At 35.1% G+C, this 22,710-nt stretch overlaps 1 protein-coding gene across 1 annotated transcript in view; it reads left to right on the top strand.

Annotated features, from left to right (window-relative positions):
• Positions 1 to 4,087: 4,087 nt before the first annotated feature.
• The window catches only part of ADGB (androglobin), an 87,215-nt gene continuing 68,592 nt past the window's right edge, over positions 4,088 to 22,710 (top strand). Inside the window, exons 1-8 of the mRNA XM_059843290.1 lie at positions 4,088 to 4,158; positions 4,521 to 4,665; positions 7,688 to 7,780; positions 10,021 to 10,092; positions 11,320 to 11,508; positions 14,148 to 14,287; positions 15,559 to 15,645; positions 17,210 to 17,421. Coding sequence (XP_059699273.1) covers positions 4,088 to 4,158; positions 4,521 to 4,665; positions 7,688 to 7,780; positions 10,021 to 10,092; positions 11,320 to 11,508; positions 14,148 to 14,287; positions 15,559 to 15,645; positions 17,210 to 17,421 — 1,009 coding nt within the window. The remainder of the gene's footprint in view (positions 4,159 to 4,520; positions 4,666 to 7,687; positions 7,781 to 10,020; positions 10,093 to 11,319; positions 11,509 to 14,147; positions 14,288 to 15,558; positions 15,646 to 17,209; positions 17,422 to 22,710) is intronic.

Here is a 22,710-nt window from a genome sequence, read left to right as displayed (position 1 = left end):
CATCACACTTGGAAGCAGTGATCTAAATTGCAGACCCCTTAAAAAATTATATGTCTATAAAGAATAATCAATTGGTGTTCATCTTTTCTGTCGATCATCACTTTAATTTTCTGGTTTGAACTTGCTTCCCACAGAAAGTACTCTGTGCTTTTTGGAGAAGAAATCCTACCCCAGTACACAAAAGTGAAATGACAGTAAAACCTATTGTCTTAGACTTTTGCAGGCAACTATGATTGCAACATAGATGGTTTACAATTATTTGTTCTGCCCATCATACCTGAGCTGCATCCATGGCTTGGTCTCCCCAAACGTGAGAGCTCTAAGCACATAGACTATTTTGCTTCTGCAGAGAATCCTGTAAGTTTTGGCTCTAGTATCCAAGATAAGACTAATGGCAAGGTATTGTAAACCACTCATTCATATTTTGGTTTTATTTTGTAATTGCTACTGACTATGCTAATATTAAGGAGAAAACTGTATTACCTTATTAGCTGCCTATTAAATTGTCTGATTGTGATTCATTCTGTTCTTTCCTGTTCTGAAGAATGGCACTAGGTATGAAGGAAAAGAGCAAATCATTTTGCCACAGTTACTGATACTTGGCCAGACTTTCCTGTATCCTTTAGAGATTCTTATGAACTTGAGTGTTACCATGGTTTCTGTTCTAGGTTTCTAAGATATTCAGATGCTACTTTTTAAAAATCATTTCAGTGATTATAGTTTAAAAGAACTTTCTGCTATAAATAACGTCTTCAAAGGAGTCTTTTGTCTTTGAGGTTGGAAGAGATTAGAGAAATCTTAAGTAGCTTCCCTGCAGGGCAGATTTGGAGAAAAAGTTGAAGCATCTGTTTGTTCTCTGCCCTCTTTTTCCTAATATAAAAGCTTTACTGAGGACAGAAGTAGGTTTTTTATGACTGTTGAAACAATTCAGAGAAAGTGACACTTTTCTTTTACTGCCTTTTGGTGTCTTCATGATTTCTAAAAAATCACAAAATTATTGTTGTCTGGTGGTCCAGAATGACATGAGTATTGGAAGGTGGGAGTAGCCATGCTGTTTGAAGGTACCTACAAATACTTCTATAATTCCTGAGAAGGCTCTCTTCAGTCTTGCTGGGTTCTCTCTCTAATGAATGGTCATAGATAATTTACAAGTAGATTTATCTGTTTAGGAAGAAAACATTTGCTTCCTAGCTTTCTAGACTCCATTAACCAAGCTGACAAGATCTTGCTTGTAGAATGTGGTAGTGCACATGTCTACAGACTAAATGACTGTATTACTTGAGAGCACATTTGCAGTGGGCTTGTTTCCTGTCTCTGTATTAAATCTGAAGTGTCTAAAAAACTTAGGTTGCAATCTGTCTGCATTTTCCCTGTTGTGCTTGTCTATCCTGCCTGTCCCCTCTTTCCTCTCTTGGCACTATATCAATTATACTAGAATTCTTGGAGAAGCTGCTTTAAGGGTCAGAGGTGAATTAATGCCAACTTCATGGTATTTTATTTGGCAATTTATTCATCCTTTTTATCCTCTGGGGCTTAGCACAGGATTAAAAGGAAGTCTGCCAGTAAGTTAGTTTTAAAAATACTGTTGCACAATGAACCCACCCTGAGCATGAAATAGCAGTTATTTGCATTGTCCTTGTATCTTACAGTTCATTTAAAAAAATTCTCACAGTTACATTATTCAATTATTGTAATAGCCGAACTCCTTAATAGCATTACTCAAATGCAGTATTTTAATTAATTCAGCTGACTTTTTTCATTTATTACTATTTATTACAGATATTTGGAGACTAATTAAATTGCAGTTATTTGTGAATTTTCCACGTCTTATTGAATTTTCATTTCTGAGATGCAGTAGCATTAGACTTCTACAACTTAGTTTAGGCATCTCAATCATAGGTAGCATTGTTTCCATGTCTTCCACATTGCTAATGCTGAGGATGTTCTGTTATGTCAAAGTATGGTAGAAAGTGATTTTCTGTCTTAGTGTGATAGTAAGCTAAGTAAGTCTTCCATATCTCATGGTTGCATTTTAAAATTATGCTTTTTTATTATTCCTTTATCGTCCCAAAGCACTCAGAAATCTTATAGCAAGAAATGAGGACAGGCTCTGAGCCACAAGGTCTAGTGGATGGTGTCCCTACTCATGGCAGGAGGGGTGGAACTAGATGGTCTCTATGGTCTCTTCCAACCCAAACCATTCTATGGTTCTATGAATTATTGCAATTATCATTAATTTTATTTGTGAATGGTGACAGAAAATCTTTATTATTGGTATCAGTAAGTGAAATTTCCATTCTTCTCTATAAATATGTAGAAGAGGAAATGCAGATGTAGAAGTAGAAAAAAGATACAAAAACATTAGGAGTAGTCCTTAAATATTTAAAATTTATATGTATGCCATTCATATTTCATCTGAAGTAAGAAAAAATTACAAAAAATGAGAATTTAAACTTAAAAAAATTTTACTATGTGTAAGAAACTGCCAGGAGTTGTATTTTAATCAGTGTTAGAGGTGTTTAGGTTTCAAAATATCACAAATGTTTAATCTGTTGATACAGCCAGCGCTTAGTTTTTCATTGTTCTTCATGCATGTGGTTAGCACAGATGCAAAATATTCTTTGAAACAACTGGAAATTATACAGAGAAGCTGATAAACACCTCAGGGTTTTTCAATTGCTGGCTAAATATTATTGAATACAGAATGAAGCATCATTTGAGTCTTCAAGAAAACACTGGAGAAAATACAATGCCATTAATGTAAGATCAAAGGTAATAGAGTCAATTTACAGATGACTGAGGTGAAAAAAATGAAAAAATAAACCTAAGTATCACTCTACAGAATACATCTTCCAGTTAGAGAAGTAGAAGCTATGTTTGGGTGGTTTTTGCATAGCAGAAGGCACAGATGGTATTGAATTTTAACAGCTGTCTTCCATTAAGAGTTACTGGTAGTGTGGATGAACTAGTTAATGTCTAGACAGTGAGAGATCTTTATTTTTACCCATGTCTTTGTCCTTACTATTGCTAACAACTAAAGTGTTATGGAATTATCGAAAAACGTTGATTGAATGGTGCATCTGGGAACCATTTAGTCAAACTCCTACTCAAGCAGGAGCAGTTTACATTAGGTTGCTTAGATCCATGTCTGTTTGATTTTAAAGTGTCTCCAAGCACTGCAGTTACCAAAATCCAAATCAGACTCCAGTCAACTCCCTCAGTGCCTTTGCTCCCATTGCAGCTAGTCCCATGGAGCTGTGTGTGTCCAGTTGGCTTAAGTGCTGCCCAGCTCCTTCCTCTACTGTGGGTAATACTTCACTCCCGCAGACTTTGTAAATAGACTCTTGCACTGGGGAGAGACAAATTTGCCAACAAACCCAAGACACAAAAAGACATTGTGTATCTTGGCCTTTCCCATGTTCTTTGTCACTAAGCTGTTCCCCACCCCGCTGAGCAGCAGACATGTGCTTCCTTATATGTCCTTTGCTCCCAATGTACTTATGGGAGCTTTTTTCCTTGTCCTTAACATCCTTTGATTATTTCTACTCCAGCTGAGCTTTTGCTTTTGTAGTTTCACTGCTCTACACTTGAGCAATGCCTCTGCTTCCCCAAGTGACTTGTCCCTGTTTCCACTTTCTGGGTGATGCGGCTTAACAGGACTTTCAGGTGTCATTTGATAGACAGCATTTTCCTTAGTCAGACTCAGTCATTCAAGTAGTTTCCTTAGTCATTTAAGTGGTCTGTCTTTGACTTTGGAACATGGTTACACATTTTGTTGGATTTATATACAGGAATAATGAATGAATATTCTAGCTAATTCAGTTTTTCAGCACTTTGTATGCGCTGTAAAGATGAAGGTGCACTAGTGCTACTTTGTGGCTATGAACACATTGTGTATTAGTCTTGTGAAAATCCTTTCAGCCTCAGCAAAATTATTGCCAGGATTGTGAAAGCCAAGAGAAGATAGTGAGAGTGCTGGTAGCACAAGAGCCCTGAGAATGAAACTGCCTGCAGACAGCGCTGGCTGGTCTAGCAGCTCACAGATGCCTAGAAGTGGGAGTCCTTTTCCCCAAGGCATCCTGTATCCATGGCAAGCTCCTTCTGGTTATCTAAAGAAAATAAGTCAGAAAAAATTCAAGAACACCTTCAAATGGGTGAGTGAGTTGAACTGAACGATGAATGCTAGGACTGGCACAGGAGAGAAAGGGGAGCCATGTGGCTTGAAGCAGGGGAAAAGAGGAGGGAAGAAACTGTCCTCAAATTCTGTTTTTGTGCTTCAGCTACCTCATTTACTTCAGCAGAATTATAAATGCATTAAACATTTTGTTGGTTTATACCTAAAAACAACATCAACTTTCTAAGGTAAGCTTACTTATCTTAGTGACAAAAAGTTGACATAGTTAAAAGCACTAAAATTTCTATTACATTAAAAAAAGAATATTTTATAAGATAAAATACCTTCTACTACCCTTGTCTAATAATGCTGTTCATTTTTATTTATGCTATTTTGTGTTTTCTAGGCCATCTTTGCTTTCCAAGGTAGCTGCTTCCAACGAGAATTGGAGATTTCCTATTTGGCCAGAATGGAATGATGCAGATATCAATGCAGAAAAATGGGATGCTGGAAAAGCTGGAAAAGAAAAACCTGGAAAAGGTCAAATTTCAGTAAGTTCATGACACATATTATTCCCACTTCATTTTTTGTACTTGTATTTAATACAGTATTTGTCACAACTTCAAAATACTGTGTTACTGATAAATACATTTATTTTCAATCATATATTTTCAATATGTTTAAGTAGTTCCCTACTAAACTACAGTAATAAACTAGAAACAATTGTGCATTGTTTATTTGCTGCTTTTAAAATTAACTGTTAACATATCTGTGTGCACATTAATGGTTTTAAAAAAATACAACTCTCAAATCGATTTCGTAGCATAAAACTGAGGATGTGGGGACAGCTGAACTGTTGTAGTATGTCAGGGCACTGACACACTCCTCAGGGCACTGCAGTTTCTGTGGGCTCAAAGGTTTGATGCATCTGTCTTTTTTATGGCAAAAATGGATGTTGAAGTACTTTCTTTTGTACACTGCAGTTTCTGGACATGTGAAACACTGTCAGCAGTTCTAGTATGTAGAGAATGATTTGAGGGAATATTGTCATTTTGCAGAAAGTAAGCACCCGCCAGATGTTGAAAATTTTCTGTTTTCCAACTTTGGAATTAATTAAAAATCTCATGGATTTTTACTCCTTCACACTGGTTATTTTTGCAGAATATATGGGTCTTCTATACAGAGTAGTAGTAAACTTATTTCTTAAAAAAATTCATAAACTCAGCATCTTAAATTGAAATTTAAAATGCATTAAATGCCATTATTTATCACAAATTTTATATGCAAATTTTGCACTGTTAATATATTTCTTCTGAAATGTGTCCTTGTGTGCTATGTTTATGTTTCCATATATATTTCTAGATTTTTTTTTTCCTTATCCTAAAGGTTGACTATATTATACTCCTATGGGGCCAAAGTATTGTTTTGAGAGAAGGTATACATTCTGTACTGAAGACTGCCATTAACTTGTCTAGTAAATAATTTTCCTTTGCGTCCTTCCCCTGTTCCTTTACCACTTTTGGTGTTTTGGGGCTGTATTCAACATTTATCTAGCACAAATTTGTCAGGTCTACCAGACATTATTATCATACATAAACTTCAAATTAACTATATGAGAAAACATTTCTTCTATTTTAGCCCAAGAGGTGTTCTGAGTTGTTTACTGGACTCTTCAGTTCTTCAGCTACAAGCTGTATGAAACATTGCTTCTTTTACATGTTTAAAGGAATTATATGCCAGTCACAGCAGATGAATTTACAGATCTAAAGTATTTTGTAACATGACCTGTTTTGATCCAAGCAGGTCGCCAGAATTCAACATCTTATAGATTATTTCATTTGGAAACCAAATTAGTAATGTCATCCAAAACCTTTATGTACACTTGGAACATGACTATAAACAGTCCTATTTTCTTGTGTGAGTAAAGAAATCAACCTGAAGTGATCTCTTTCCTTGTAACACTGAAAGTCTTTTACCAACCACCTGAACACAGTGCTCTCTCTTAGAGCTGTGCACTGTGTTCCTGAGATTATGCATTTGACCTTGTCTTTGTCTTTTGTGCTCATTTCTTCCATGTCCTTCCTGTAGAACTTGTGGTTGAGACTCTTGTCCTTAGAACATGAACCCCCAAGACTTGGCACTTGTCTCTTATAGCCACTTTAAATAAAAGATAAGTTTAAACTTGATAAGTTAAAACTTGATTTTTTTCATCCTGGACCTATAATACTCTGCTTCAAAGCATTTTTTTCACCAGTAAGCTAAAGAAAGGTTGTATCTTTCCAGGTTTGGGGGTTTTTTTGGTGTGTGTGTTTTTATTTGTTTGTTTGTTTGGGTTTTTTTTTGTTTTTTTGCTTTGCATAATGTCATTCCCATCTGCCTCCTTTCTCTGGTTTATCCAGTGTTTAAGAGCTAAAATTTCCTGTTATGCCATGATGTCAGGGTTGGATGTCTCTGAAAGCAGAATATAAACACTGTTAATACAGTTTTGTATGGTCCAGGCTCCAAGGAATTCTTTAAGCTTTCAGAAAGAAAAAAGAAAGTATTCCTAAAACATTCCTTCTCTCCCCTCCTTCCCAGCTTCTCTTTTTTCCTTCAGGTACTGAAATAGGTTGTTGCAGATTATTATGTTGACCTTACACAATTTAAAAAAAGCAAATAATGTGAGGAAAGGGTTATTTATTTGGGGGTCTTTGGTTTGTGTTTGGTTTTTATGCTTTTGTGATGTACTTTGTTTTGTCATCTTTAATCATTAAGGACTCAAAGTATCATACATTTCTGTATCATAGATTTATTTTTCTTTCTCTGGTCTGTAGAAATCAGAGTGCATCGTAGACTGTGAAACACTCACAAATGTATAATATGCCTAAAAGCTGTTGGAAGTCCAGGCCTAAATAAAAGGCATTATCCATGTAGCTGGTTTGCTTCTCAGTCAGCACAACCTGTATCAGAGGCATGTCCTCATCCCACATTGTGCCAGGAAGTAAACAGACATCATATATCCTGATGCCTTCTGTGCACATGGAGGATAAGCATCACTTAAAAATGCAAGTTTGAAAACTGTATGAGCCTCTCTTTTTAATGGGCTAATTCATGCTGTATAATTATAGCTCTCTTTGGTTTCTATAGCAGTACTAAATGCATGGAACATGAGGGGGGTTTTTTCCTAATAATCACTTTAAATATATTCTTTTAGTCTTCAACTTAAAAGCTATAGAAATAAGTGAGTTAGAAAAAGTACATAGGAATAGCTTGGTAGAAGAGTAACTGACTTAAAAATTAAAGCTTTTTTTGTAGATCTTTCTGAAAGGGGAAAAGAAAAAGAATAAGTTCATATAGACCTCTTGGAAAGTGCAGACCACAAAAACTTCTCTGAATACTGGAGGTAGCTTTTGTGCTGCATCTTCACCTTGGGCTTTGGGCTCTTTTTGTTTAGTTGTATATACTATTAGTTCGTTTTTATGCTATTTTGCTCCTTAAGTGAATTATCCAGTGAACAATATATTATTTTAAATCTCATGGAAGGTACAATACTGTAATTATTAAACATGGCCCATTTTTGTATATTTTGTGTAGCCTGGATTTGATGATCCTGAAGGGAAAATAAAGTTGCCAGCATCCTTAAAAGTGCATTCATGGAAACGTCCACAAGAGTTTTTAACAAAAGAGGTAAGAAACAAGCAAGGTCATGATGAAAAAATCCCAATTGCCTAACTTGTGAAAAGTAGAGTGAAATTAGCAGAGGAAGTTAGTTCGACAGGTAAAAGCCACTTGACCATGCAGTCAGTCCTGTCCTGGAGACTGGTGTACACAAGGACTCAGTGATCCGTGTGACAGCTCACCTGTGCTGCTTGCATGGCTGGGCCCTGGCGCTGGAAACCCTGAGCCCAGGGTGAGCTCACTGCTGATGGTGATGGAGGAGCCTGCAGGCAGCTCCTGCTCCTTGCTGGCAATTACATCACCTGCATCTCCTTGACTTTATCTAACCACAGCAGCAAGTTCTTCAATGTCCTTTCGTTTCACAGCAGAAACTGGGAGCAGAGTTATTTTCTTGTAAGAGTATCCTTTCGTAGCTAAAATTGTATCATAGGTCAGCAAAACCAAAATGGATGGGGTCTGCACAGAATGTTGCATAGATGAATCAGAGGCCTGCTTGATGCCCCACAACTCAGGTTTCTCTGTGTCTAAAAGGACATAAGATTACTTATACTAATCCCATTCTTTACAGTTAGCTGTAATAATAGCATTCCCAATGATACTATACAGAATCTGAGATTTAATTATTAATTCAATTTATTAATGAGATAAGACCACCATGGACCAGCATTCCTGGTGCAAAACATCATGGTTGTGTATCCCCCCACGTCTGCTTCACTTTTTCACTCACACGTTCATTTGGAAGACTACTGGACAGAGAGATACCTTTCTGTTTTTATAGATGCCTTCTATTTCTCTATTCTCACTTAAGAATTACTGTCACAGCAGAAAAATTTCTGTATGTCCACACCTGTGCAGGTGTCTGAAGTATTCATATTTGTCACGAAACCATGAACTAACTTTACCAGAACTACATTACTTTTTTTCACTTCAGCTATCATATTTTTCTGGGCTACACAGAGTAAAGGTCTTTGACAAGGTAACCATAACAACTTTAAAATTGTGCATAGCTGTTAATCAGTTTAGCTTTAAAATTAATTACAGAGAAAATAAACAGCCTCCCATTTCAAAGATTAGTGTTCTCCAATACTGTTACTAATCCAAGGGTTTACATGATTTACTTCAGATGAAAGTTTTAAAGCACTTGGACCACCCTTCCAACTTTTTCAGGCTTGTCAGTTTTCCTTTTGTCAGCTTGTCAGTTCCATTTTTTATTAACTAGACACTAAACAAATCTAAGTTTAATTTTTAATGGAGGGAGAGGGAGAGGTCAGAGGAGTAATTGACAAGACAAAAAGATTGGATAGGAAACACTGCCAAAATGCTAAAACTGAGTGGAGGTATCTGAAAGATGAGGACAAGAGAGCTGGCAGCCCAGAAAGTCATGGAAGCATGTATCTGTATTTAAAATAGCTTTTAAAATCTATCCCTGGAGTACTATGAAGAAAGCAATTGTTTTCATTAGGACCTGATTAATACTTTGATGCTTCTTTTGGTCCAATATATTTTGAATCAACAAGTAATGATTACCAGAGATTTTATATAAAAATTAATGTGAATGCCAAGCGATGAAAGGCTATTAAGAATTATTTGTTACCTGATATATTTTTAACTATGAAAGAAAGCATAAACAAGCCAATAGTGTGGTAAGCAAAGAATCAAGCAACAAACACCAATATGTGATGAGAGGCAGAGATATATTTAGTTCAATAAACTGCAATCCCAGCCTTTATTACTAAACTGCTTACAAAAAGGAAATGGGCTGTACAAGAAGAAAATATTCATGAATACAATGTAATGCAGCCAAAGGTTTGATAAAGTTGCTGTTCAGACATTGCCACTGCCTTAACTGATCATGAGCAAATAAATCCCTGCGAGTCCTGGTGGGTGGCTAAGGGAATCTCAAAGTATGAGACAGTGTTATAATCATGATTTAAATGCAGAACTGCAAATATCTTAAGAAATTGAGGGCATCTCAAGTTACTTATGTGATTATTCAATTTGATACTCTTTAAATGTCCTGGTAAAAATAATAATAATTTTTTAAAAATCTGAACCTACATTTAAGGAAGTTTTATAAAGAAATACCAAACCATCTACAAGATGATCACTTCTAGTTTTCAAATGTGTAATGAATGCTTGCCAGATGTCCAATATGTCCAACTGCATGTTCACTGCAGTTAAATGCTAATGTTAATTTAATTTTCTCCAGATAATTTAGTTATGGACCTAACTGATTTACTTTCTACTAGGTTCCTGTGATAGTCCAAAATGAAATGTCATTTGACCTTGTTTCAGCAAATGAACACATATTTTGTTGTGAGGTAGGTGGAAATACATTAATGTCTCTTTAAAAAAAATTATTTCCTTTCTTTCTTTGACTTTTTGAATTTCTCTCTAAATTCCTATGAAAAAGAAATATGTTGTGAGAAATTTTTTAAGTGGAAAACAAATGAAGGGGATAAAGTCGCAAGAAATTATCTAGATTATTATAATTAGTGTTTATCTTTTTTTAGAAATTGAAAAATCAGTGATGGTAAGAGGTTTTCCATCTGGATAATATTGGCTAAAGAAAAGAGAAATAAAGGCTATGTTACAAAGAATTTATATTTTTTACTCAAACTTTCTGGAAGTCCTAGTGGACCTGCATATGTGTGCAAATGTCTGTGATCCAGTCTTTTCTGTCTCTCCAGAGCTGAATAAAGGTTTACTGAATTTCTGCAGGTCATGGTAAAATGTAAACCAGGTGGAACCAAGTCATCTGAGTGCCTTACTGAATGTAATAGTACTTAATTTCTATTTCATTCTGTATGTCAATGCAAATTCAAAATTCAGCACCAGAGATATAAGGGAAGAAACCCAAGAAGACTGGTCATGTCAATTTTTAAGTCCAAAAACCACTAATTTATTCTAGAACAAGTTTCTTAGAATGATCATAGAACCACTAATTAATTTTTGGGCAAGTTTCTTGTAGTAATAGCTTTTTTTCATTCCAGTATATATAAATCCTTGTAACAGTTTGGTAATACTTGTGAAAGTAAGACATGCATCATAAATTTGCATATTATTAAAACTCATGCATAAAACATGATTAGTTTAAGTTCTTATTTTAAGAATTAAATATTTCTAAGTACATTTAATAATTTAGGATTTTCTTTAGGAAGTACAAATAATGACTATTCAAGGCAATATTGACTTTTAGCAGCTGGCTTTTAAAAGCAATTAAACAAGTGACAACTCACAAGTCCTGTAACATAATTAATTTTAAGATCATATTTCTTAGTTTGCCTTTGTTAAAGGATGAATACCTTTTTTTATATTATGCCTTTACTTAGTTGCATGAAGTCTTGTGTTATTGTAGATCGGTATTGTAATGATTTTAAGAGAAGTTGTAACAGGGAAATTAATTTTTCCATTTAACTATAGCTATATTTTTATGTCACTTTTTTATTTACAACAGGATCTGGTTTATTCTTTGATCATTATAACTTCACTTTTTTTCAAAATGTGTTACTTGAAAAAACTTTTTTTCTATTTTTCTCTTGTTTTAGCTGATGAGATGGATTGTAAGTGAAATCTATGCTGTCTGGAGGATATATAATGAAAATTCCTTAAACAGTGAAACACCCACACTTGTTTGGAAACCCTGGGAACACATTTATGGCTTATGTAAATCTGCCAAGGAACGCATACCAGTGTTCAATAAATTTGGAAAATATGCATTGAAGCTTTATTGGATGGTAAGTAATTTCCTCCAACAATACAAACATATAATGTAGCTAGCCTGGCAAATTTCAATGGTTACTGGACATACATTTTATTATTGAAAATACATAGATTTTTAGGAGTAGAAAAACTGACAAATTGTTGATTTAAATGCTTGTTAATTAAAATGTCTCTTACAGTTCATGTGGTTGTTGTACAACTTGTGGCCTGATAAAAGTGTTATTACTTGCAAAGGCAATATTTTATTTTTGTAGTTTTGTAGGTTTGATGCAAATGCTTAGTAGAGTCAGACATGTGGCCCACACCTCTGGCGTATTTGGCTAAATTTTTTCTATTTGTATTTAAGTCATTCTGTTGGCTGACTTTACAGAGCTATTTGTCTCTAAGTGTGTTTAAAGATAGCTAGATACTTCCAGTGTGAGGACCATTTTCTGAAGAGGTACTGGTAAAATTAAAACATCCCAAGGATTTCTAAAGATAATAGATAATAATTTCTTAACACATTTGGCAGTCAACAGGGAACACTTATTTGCATATTGAACCTCATTTTAATAGAGAAATAGTAACATATAAAAGAACTGACATCTAAAAGTTATCTATTTGGCTGGAGTTATTTCAGTTACATTTGCCTTTTGGAAACAGAAAATGTCACAGCATACTAAGACTTATAACTAACCCTACTAAACTTCCAGTTGCCCAAAGCTGAAAATATTTTTGAGACAGTCAGTTGGAAACCAAAACTTGAAAGTGACCTCCTCTGTAAGGGGAGCACATATCTGATTTGCATGCCTGTGCTTTCCTCACCCCTTACTACTGCCTTCACTTGTGGAATAACTTATATTCATATAGAAATGAGCTGCATGAGTTGAGAAGGCACAAATTGTATTGTCCAAGTTCCTCAGCAGAAGACATTATTCTGTGTGTGAATTTAATGCTGCAGATATTATGAAGTCATGTGGTAAAAGACTACATTTTACATTGTAAAGCATATCCAAGAGTTACCAGTGCTTCATTTTCTTTGTCAATTTTTTGTTCCACTCTCTGCCTTTTTTTTTTTTTTTTTTGTTTGGGCCTGTGTGTTTATTCAATTTTTTTTTTCCTCTGGGTATACAGCTGTATTTTACAGAAAGAAACACAGGAAAAAAATAGGGTCACCTCTTGAAGAGAGGTTGGAAGATTAAACAAAATGTACAAACTAGGGAAGACAAATATCAAAAGAGATAAAAGAGAAATAAATTCCATAGGAGAAAGTAGAAAATTCCATGAAAAAGAGTACAAAAAGTGGAAGAATAATGAACTGATTTCACTAATGTTCTGCGCTGAGTCCTGAAGGCATTGTTGTGCACAACATCAAACCTGTGGATAATAATTTTTTCACATAATTGACAAAAAATAAATTCCATCCCATGTTCTACCTTCACTTTGCATTTCTGAGGTTTATTAAACTTGTTCCTGTAGTTATTTTTTTCTCACTTTTTTCCATCTGTAGACCTGCCTCACAGTTTTTTTAATTTTTTTTTGTTTCTTTTCCTTTAATTAGCAACTTGCTCTGTTCTCCCTAGTAAACTTCAGCAATTATTACAAGAGGAGATGAATATGTGATCATATCCCTGACTAGGTCCTTTTCAAACTAGGGAAGTTTAAATATTTTGATTTGGTTTTCACAAAATGGTTCTTATCCTTAAAAATATTATCTTCTTTTATGCTTTTTGAATATCTTTGACCCCTGGACTAAATTTGTTTTCTCCTTAGACCTATAGAATTTATAGCATTAATCAGCTGTCATTTCAGCTTGAATCCATAGCTTAGTTACAAGCAGACAACAAGAGTTTTGCACTCTCTGATAACACACAGTGAACACTTTAGTGATTTGGTCATTCTTCATCATTTTGTGGTTGAATTAACAGAAGTATTTGGTATTGGCCCACCTATTTTCTATTATATCACTACGACAGAGAGTTTTATTTGAAGAATGGTAGGCAAGATTATTTTGTGGATTATTTTCATATTACTAATGACGTATCTGGTATTGGAGATACCAGTACTTTGTCTTACCTCTTTGTTTCTTATCCTGGAAATACTGAAATTTTTATATATATATATATATATATAACATTTGATTATTTTGTAGTTTTTAGTATAGTGTTTTACAAAATACTGTTGTAATGTGTAACAGGAGACTAACTGCAGTCAATATCCCCAGGTAGTTTTTGGGAAGCAAGGGGGACTGCTTATGTCACAAGTATTTTCCAGACTGATATCTAAAGAGACATTTAAAAAGCTGCTATCTTAGTTAAGCCTTTTTTTAATCATTAGTGTTTCTCAGGCATCTGTCATGGCAGCTGAAGGAACAGTACTGAATGCATGCACATGATGTACTACACATATGAGATGAAATATATTTGGAAATAACAGCAATTAGATTAATCTCTGGAACAAATAAGTCAGAGCAGTAATAAAATGTTATGAATGCTGTTTCCATGTTTCTCATAAATTATGTGAGAACTTTTTTTAAAGCCATCTGTGATGTAAATTGAGTTACAATAGAATTGGGCTCTTGGGAAAGCATTAAAAGTTCTCTTGCATACTCTTTACCTCCCTGCCCACAAACTAATTTTTTTCCTTCTGCTTTCCTCCCCTTCCCCTGTCACAGGGGTGTTGGAGAAAGATCATTGTGGATGACACTATGCCATTCAGTGAAGAGGAGAATTTGTTATTACCAGCTACAGCCTTCCAAAATGAACTTTGGCCAATGTTGCTGTCCAAAGCTATAATTAAGTTAGCAAATACTAGGTATGTTATGTCATCTCACTTTTGGTTTGTTTTGTGAAGTCACATGGTAACAGCAAAAAGTTGATTTAGTATACGAAGGAAATATGTTTTGCTACATTTTTGTAATAACAGTTATACACTTCCAAAAGCTGACACTGTAAATCAGTAAGAAAAAATCTTCTATAGCTACAGAAGGCACAGGTTTTCATTTTTAGATGTGTTTGTAAATTTATTCACAAAGAAACTGGAGTATTCTCATTATTTGCTTCATTTGTTTGATGTTATTCCTGACAACTTCACATGTGGCTTTCTGCCAAACAGAAGTACCTGTGAACTGTTAATGAAATTGTTAATTTGAGCCTTGACCTGTATTGACTCAACCAATGTTGAAAGTAGAGTTTTGTGAGCCTCTTTTGATTCTTGTTCTACAGTTGTGCTATTGTGTACAGTGATCTGCTTCCCTAGAACTGACTGGAAAAGTAGAAAGTGGCCTGTGATGCAGTAATTGACAATTATGGCTACAGGTTCCTCTGAAATGAGGAATGAAGACCAAGAGTTTAAATTAATAAGTCTGAGAAAATAATTCAAAACACACATCTGGGTAGTGAAGCTTCCCTGTTCTCATCATATCAAGTTGTGTTTGTCAGAAGAGTCATCTGAAGTATTTTGACACAGGCTAAGGAGTTGCCAAGAGGTGCCTGTTAGGAAACTCTGTTTGCTAGAATGTGATTGACATATTGCATTTCTCCAGAGCACAAGGGTTGGCCATACAAGTGCTGGCATCTTTGGCCTTGGTCCTCTCAGGAAACCTCTCCAGAGAGTATCAGAGTGTCAGTTTGAAAGAGTGAACTTTGCTAGAGTGGAAGTGAACCAGCTAGAGTGAACCAGCTTGTTCAGAATAACCTGGAAGCTAGAGAAGTTGCTCAGGAAATGGAAGTTGTAGAATTATAACCCTGTTTTAGCACAAGGAATTTCAAACCCACATCTCCAACCCTGCAACTGTGTGCAAGTATACATAGTGTGCTTGCTAACAAAGGTTCAAAAAAAATGCTGTTGTACCAGAGGGAGCACTAAAATAATGGACCTGTGCAAAGGCATTGACTTTGTAGGGGAGTAGTCAGCAGTGGTTTGGAAAACTCCTAAAATTGCAAGTAATGACTTGTTTTTCATCAAACTTTTCTGTGTATGATCCTATTCCTTAATACATGGTCTTATTACAGGAAGCAATGTAGACTACAGAGTTTATTGTAGTTGGTAACATTATAATTGTAAAATGTCTGCTTTTCTTATAGTATACATGAAACTGGAAAAAGAGAGATGGAAGACTTTACAGTTCTTCAAACACTGACTGGATGGATACCAGAAGTTATTCCTCTCCAGTAAGTTCTTTCATTAAACAATTTATATGTCAGTTATTTAATATTTAATTCTATAAGGCATTATGAAAAATAAAGCTGAGACCTAAAAGTCCTTCACCATCAATTTTGGAAAGTGAATGGTTTATAGTTCAGACACTTGGGTAATGTATCTTTGAGAAATGCAATTTTATTGTGTTTTTCTTTGTAAGTCATACAGTTTCTTGTGAAGCTATTTATCATGCTGATGCCTATTCTTTATAAATTAATTTAACTAATATTAAACAGCATGAGGAAAACAAGGTTAGAGAAATATGTGTTGCATTTAGTATGCAGTTATAAAATGTCTGCTGATAATAATAATTTTATATCTGAATATACCATAGAAAGTATATGTCATGAATTTGGAAGTAATCAGGGTCAGCTAGTACGGTGTTTCCACCCTTCAAATTGTAACAGTTGGCAGACTTCCAGTTTCAACCAAAAATAGTGTTTCCTACCTACAATAACATTTTTCTTGTTTCCTATGTGTTTTATGTTCATTTTGTATTTTTAAAGAAAGACATTCTGATTTTTCAGCTTGATATTCTTTTTACTAAATTAATTACCCAGATACTGATACTAAATATTTAGATTAAATATTTAGATTTTTTCTTTGGAGGTACACCTATTTTGCCTTTTGATATATAAATTCATATGAATATCTAGATAACAAATAGTTATGGTTTATATATAATTAACTTAGATATACTTGTTTATTTATAACCATATTTACTAATAAATTATTCCAGTCAATGAATATTTTATTCAATTTTTTCAGTAATTTTTATGTCTCAAGCTATGCTTGCAATTTAGGTTTTTGATATATTTGTGTCCTACAGTAGTGTGTATGTAGCTCATGGACTTAAAAATCTAAGTAGTCTAAATTTTATTTCTTTCTATAGTTAGCTTTACAACTTCAACAGCAAAAAACAGTATTCACTTACTACAAATACATTATATCATGGAATATGAGAATGTGAATACTACAGAGTCTTTGGAATAGTGGTATAAGATGACTTAAGCTCATTTTACAATCACTTATTTTATTTAAAAAAAAAAGTTGAATGCAGTTAGCTTGCCTGAGAATCATTCATCACCCTGTTTGAGATCATTTCTGGAATCACTGAGTTTCTGTGGAAAATCAACATGACTGCAACTGTTACATCATATCAAAAACTTTCCAGTTTGGAAGGGCCTTTGAGAAGCTTTTTAATATACAGAGATAGAATCACACTATTACATGGTGTAGTTGTAAAGCAGTCTGCAAGTTTCTCTGCCACAACTTGTATCTGCTAAAAATCTTGAGAAAGGATGCTTTATTTGCATGCATCTCTAACCACCATCTCTTTTTTTATGGGCCTTTCATAAGCTGTCTCAACAAATATTTCTGATACAGAGGGTGTTGTATCTATTAAAATAACCCAGTAGCATTTTTAGAGTTGGACTGTCAGTTGTGGTATAGTGCTGTCTAAATTAAAATCACACCTTCTTCTCTTATTGGAAATATCCCTACCATTGGCATATACATTTGTGTTTTCTCTTAAAGGCCTGAATACTTTGACAAAGTTTGGGGCTTTTTGAAAGAGATTGTGCCAGAATTCAAGTTGCCAGAGAAGAAGGCTCCAGAACTTGAGATTACTCAGGATGATACAAAAACTGAAGAAACCAGAGACTCAGAGTTAAAAAGTGAACTTTCATCTGTGAGTAAGCTGCCAGATTCAGCTGAGAGAGCAGAGACAGCCAATAACGTTAACAAAGGTCTGTAATTTTACAGAGTCTTATCTTTGTAGGCCAAGCTTAAATAAGATTAACATTATCTCTCTTTCAAATAAGTATATTTTGCATATATTGCTACATACAACTCGGTGGCTTTGTTTCACTGAACACGTTGCAATGATGTATATTCAAAATACTTTTGTTTTACCTATAGATCTCATGAAAAGCAGTACTAGTATTTTATTTTATAAAAATAGTTTCCCTTTCTGGCAGAGATTTTTTCAGCTCCATGTCACAGTCATTTCTCTAAAGTCTGGTTCCTTGCAGAGAGATATCAATCAGAGAGATTACAGTTTCTCCAAAGACAACATTGCTCTGACCATCAATTAATTATATATTTCATAATGGGTGTTGTAAAGTGTGATTACCTACAGAGTTATGACAAAAATGTTCTAACATCTACCTGCATTTTTATTTATTGCCATTTTTATTTTATTCTGCTATGTATATGCAATAATTTTCTTTAAGAGCTGCTAATCCTATTTACATTAAAAATTTAAAAATTTAGATTTACAAACTAGTTTGTTCCAGTATATTATTCTTCATTTTGTTATTTGAGAATGAGTTTTCTTAGTTGCTTTTTTAACTTGAAGTCATGGGTGCAATTTCACAACACTTCTCATGCCTTTGGAGAATACAAATCCGATGCTAAAATTTCTATTTCTTCCTAGATTTTCAGAAAAATCACTGACTTCCTCGCTTTGAATCCCAAATACTATGTCCCAATGTCTAAAGTGTTACAAAAGTCTTAGAAATTACCTGGATGAGGTAGTATTCTCTCTTCTTAGGAAATCTTGCTATCATTTTGACCCAGCCATCAGTGGGGTAGATATTGCAGAGTTTGGAATGGACATGTCACTGGCAACAGCACTGTTGTTCATCCAACAGGTGCTGTCATTTTTTTCCCTTAAAACTTAAGTAAATGTAATCCTCTCTAAGACTTAAAAATTCATTAGTAACTGAAATAGCTAAGAATCAGGGAACCATTGTGTCCGATATAACTCTGTAATCTCCAACTGTGAGGCTAAAAGCTTTGTTGGGATGTTCTGTTGATGTTTGAGATTAATGTTTGGATGACACAAAGCCATCCATGTCACCATGAGAGATAAGGACCTGGGAATCCTGGTGGACAGCAAGCTGTCCCTCAGTCACCAGTGTCTCCTTGGGGTCAAGAAGGCTGATGATGTCCTGTGACACATTAAGAAGAGCATTGCCATCAGATTGAGGGAACTGATCCTGCCCCTTTACTCAGTCTGCATCTGGAAAGCTGTGTCCAGTCCTGGGCTCTTCAGCACATTACACACATGGAGCTCCTGAGTGAGTCCAGCAGAGAAGGCAATGAAGATGATTGGCAGACTGGAACATCTCTGACATGACAAGGCTGGGGAAGCTGGGCCTATTCAGCTTTGTGAAGAGACAGCTGAGAGGGGACCTCATCAATGTGTATAACTATCTAAAAGATGGGTTCCAAGAAGATCACACCAGGCTGCTCTGTGGTGCTGAGCAGTATGAAGAGAGGCAATGGGTGGAAATTGGTGCACAATAAGCTCCACTTGAACATGAGGAAGAACTTCTTTACTGTGTGAGTGACCAAGCAGTGGAAAACATTGCCCAGAGAGGTTGTAGATTTTCCCTCACTGGAAATGGCTTTAAACTGGAGATATTCAAGAACTTGTCTTGATGCAGTCCTATGCCATGTGCTCTAGGTTGACCCTGGTGGGGCAGGGAGGTTAGACCAGATGACCCACAGTGGTCCTTTTCCACCTGAAGCATTCTGGGATTCTGTGAAGCTGTGAAGCTATATTGTGCAGTTGACACAAAGGAATTAAGGAATAACATCCAAAAGGACTTGGACAAGCTTGAGAATTGGACCCATGAGTATCTAATGAGGTTCAGAAAGTCCAAGTGCAAGGTGCTGCACCTGGATTGAGACAATCTGAGGCATGAGTGCAGACTGGAAGAACTGAGAGCAGCCCTGTCGAGAAGGACGTGGGGGATCTGGTTCACGAGAGGCAGTACATGAGCCAACAGTGTGTGCTCACAGCCCAGAAAGGCAGTTGTATCCTAGGCTGCATCCAAAGCTGTGTGGCCAGCGGGATGAGGAAGGTGAGTCTCCCCCTCTTCTCTTGCAAGAACCCAGCCTGGAGTGCAGCATCCAGCTCTGGGGTCCCAGCCCAAGAAATACATGGACCTGTTGGATTGAGTCCAGAGGAGGGCTACTGAGATGATTAGAGGGCTGGAGAACCTTTCCTATGAAGGCAGTCAGAGAGCTGGGATTGTTCAACCTAGAGAAGAAAAGGCTTCGGGGAGACCTTAGAGCACCTTCCAGTACTTCGAGGGGGCCTACCAGAGAGCTGGAGCAGGACTTTTTACAAGGGCATGTAGTGATAGAACAAGAGTGAATAGCTTTAAACTCACTGAGAGCAGGTTTAGATTGAGTATTAGAAGGAGATTCTTTCTGACAATAGGGAGCTCCTGACACAGATTCCCGAAAAAAGTTCTGGTTGCCCAATCCGTGGAAAAGGTCAAGGCCAGGACTTTGAGCAACCTGCTCTAATGGAAGGTGTCCCTGACCACAGCAGGGGGGTTGGTACTAGATGATCTTTAAGGTCCTTTCCAAGCCAAGCCATTCCATGATTCTATGATTTTTTCTTTTTTTAATGCATTTAAGAAGTCTTTTTCTGTAGTCTAAGTTCTAAGACTTCAAAGAATGCTTGGTCTGTGGGACACTTTCTACTTCCATGTCCATTGGGAATCTGTGCATTGTCTTTGTGATTTTTTTTTTTTTTTTGTAATTACTGATGCATGAGAGCAAGGACATGAATAAAATATTTGGCACACTGCCAGAATTACAATGATTTCTTACATTGTAGTAAGGATATAAGAGTTGTGTGATAACTAAAAGGTGAGACCAAAGCCTTTTTGGCTCCTTCTCAGTAAATCTTCATTTACATCTTAAGGACTACTTTTTATTTTTATTTATTTTAATGAAATTACATTACTTTTTTATTGTATCTCAACTCTTGACTTCAAACAGTTTGTGGTTGATTGTTTTTAAAATTTATCTAAAATCTTATTAAAGCATTTGCACTGTATGAGTTTTGATGACTGAAAATTTTTATCTAAGAAAGAAAAGTATTTAATCTTTATTTTGCCTAATAGAAAAAGCAGAGCAGAAAAAAGTAGGAAAGAAAATAAAAGGAGGAGAGAAAGAAAAAGGCAAGGTAGGACTTCAGTCTGCAGGAAAGTTGGCAAAAGCCCAAGGCCTTCAGGACTTAACTGAAAGTAAGTCCTATTGTTTTGAAGATAAAAATACAGACAGAAGTTATATGTAAAGCAAAAGTCTTTGCTTTAATTTCGTTTTGAACTTAACTGGGGGGAGGTTGTATTTACTTTTGTTTTTGTTAAATTGTAGTTATTTATAGCTCACATTACACACTGAAGTCATTCTAACCTAATCTTCAACATAGATTAAAAATAGTATATTTCAGTACTTTGTTTTAGTGGCAAACTGTTTTACAGTTGTTCTGTGTTTAAAAAACAGCAATCCTTCCTCTTTTGTAATTATTTGTTCAATATCCACTTTATACACAAAAGTGCAATTGGAAAAAGCAGGAACGCTTCTTTGTCGAAGGGCAGGGGAGCTGGTGGGGGGGGGGAGGAGTGGGGGAAGAAATGTTTGTTAGAATTCATTCCATGATGTCAATCTAAATTTTTTTTAATCTTTGTCCAGGAAATAGATAGCGGGGAATTTGATTCCTGTATCAATGTATTCATAAGAGCGTAAAAATTAATTAAATTCTTGCTTTGTGCATTTATATTTAATGCTAAAAACAAACAAACAAGCGAAAAACCTCAAGAAAATACATTTTAAACAAATCACAAGTAAATACTAATCAGATAGCTAAGCAATCAACCAAGATATTTCAAATTTATTAGCATAAACTATAGAAGATTTTCACAAATGTACAATAAGTTTATATGCTCTTGATTTTGCTTCTGTTTGGATATATGTGGCATTTCCACGTGACTAGCAGCAAAAACTACTTATTAACTACAATGATTTGCAGTTGCAAATCAGTAGGTGAGAATAGGTAGAATGTCTTCCTAAGGGAAATAATTTCAAAGTAAAAATGAAATTTACTACATAAATGGTATTCCTGCTTCTTGATTTGAATCCTGATTAAAATTAGTGATTTAAATAGATTTTCACTACAGCAAACCAAGATTATGGTTTGTCATCAACAAATATATTTATTTAAATTCCTACCTTTCATACCACTAAATGAGTTAAACAGCAGTAAATTTTAAAATATATTGCAGGAATGTAGTTTGCTTTAGTGCAGGAGGTGTGGAATAGGAAAATGAGGTGTTTCATGTGAATATAAGTACAGTGACTAACTAGTACTCCAGCATGTGATGGAGAAAAGAAAGCAAAAGAGAAGCAAAAGGATCTAAAATATGTATTCTAGAAATTGTGCAAAAGGAGTGAAAGAGCATTTTGAAAAAAGAGGCAGTGCTTCCATGTGAAAAGAGACATGATATTTAGATCTTTATCCTGCCACTTAAAGCAGAGTTTATGCTTTTTTGTGAAAGCCAGATAGTGTCTTGTGAAGAGGTTATTTAGAAAGATTGTTAATTCAGGTCTCAAATACACTGATCAGGGAACTCTTTTATCCAAAGTTTGAACCAAAAAAGACTTTTGGAGAAGAGTAAGAGCTAGGTATCTGTATGATAACAGAGCAATTTTAAATTTATTAGACTGAAAGAAAAAAAAAAGGAATTGAAGTTTGAAATAATACTGAATTATGATGCATTTTTGTTGTGAGAGTGTAGCCAAAAGAGGAAAATCTTGCAGGCTTTATGAGACACATGGTCTGCAGAGTGGCCCAAGACAGTAGAACCATTGTTGTGCATAAAATAACATCTCAGACTAGGTCTTGATTCAAAGTCAGACTCCAGAGGCAGTAGTTATAAAAAGTTCTTGAATTGTTCTGATAGAGTTTTGTAACAGTGACTTTACTTAATACAGCATCATTTTCTAATTTTCTTTTTTTTTTTTAATTTTTTTTTTATTTTAAGTGATTTGAAAAATGGTTCATTCCCATCATGATAAAAGTGCTTTTGTCCCAGCTGCAAGTTTTCACTCTACCTGTTGACTGTTGATTTCAAGGAAACTTTTCTTCTTTATGATAAATATGGACTATTTCTAAAGAGATATTCAGCTGCCCCAGATATTATTTATATTTGACTTTTAAAATGGCAAAACCT

The sequence above is a fragment of the Haemorhous mexicanus genome, chromosome 3, assembly GCF_027477595.1.
Source record: "Haemorhous mexicanus isolate bHaeMex1 chromosome 3, bHaeMex1.pri, whole genome shotgun sequence".
Classification (NCBI taxonomy): domain Eukaryota; kingdom Metazoa; phylum Chordata; class Aves; order Passeriformes; family Fringillidae; genus Haemorhous; species Haemorhous mexicanus.
Note: the sequence above shows the minus strand (reverse complement) of the source record. Positions and strands in the feature narration are given on the sequence as shown.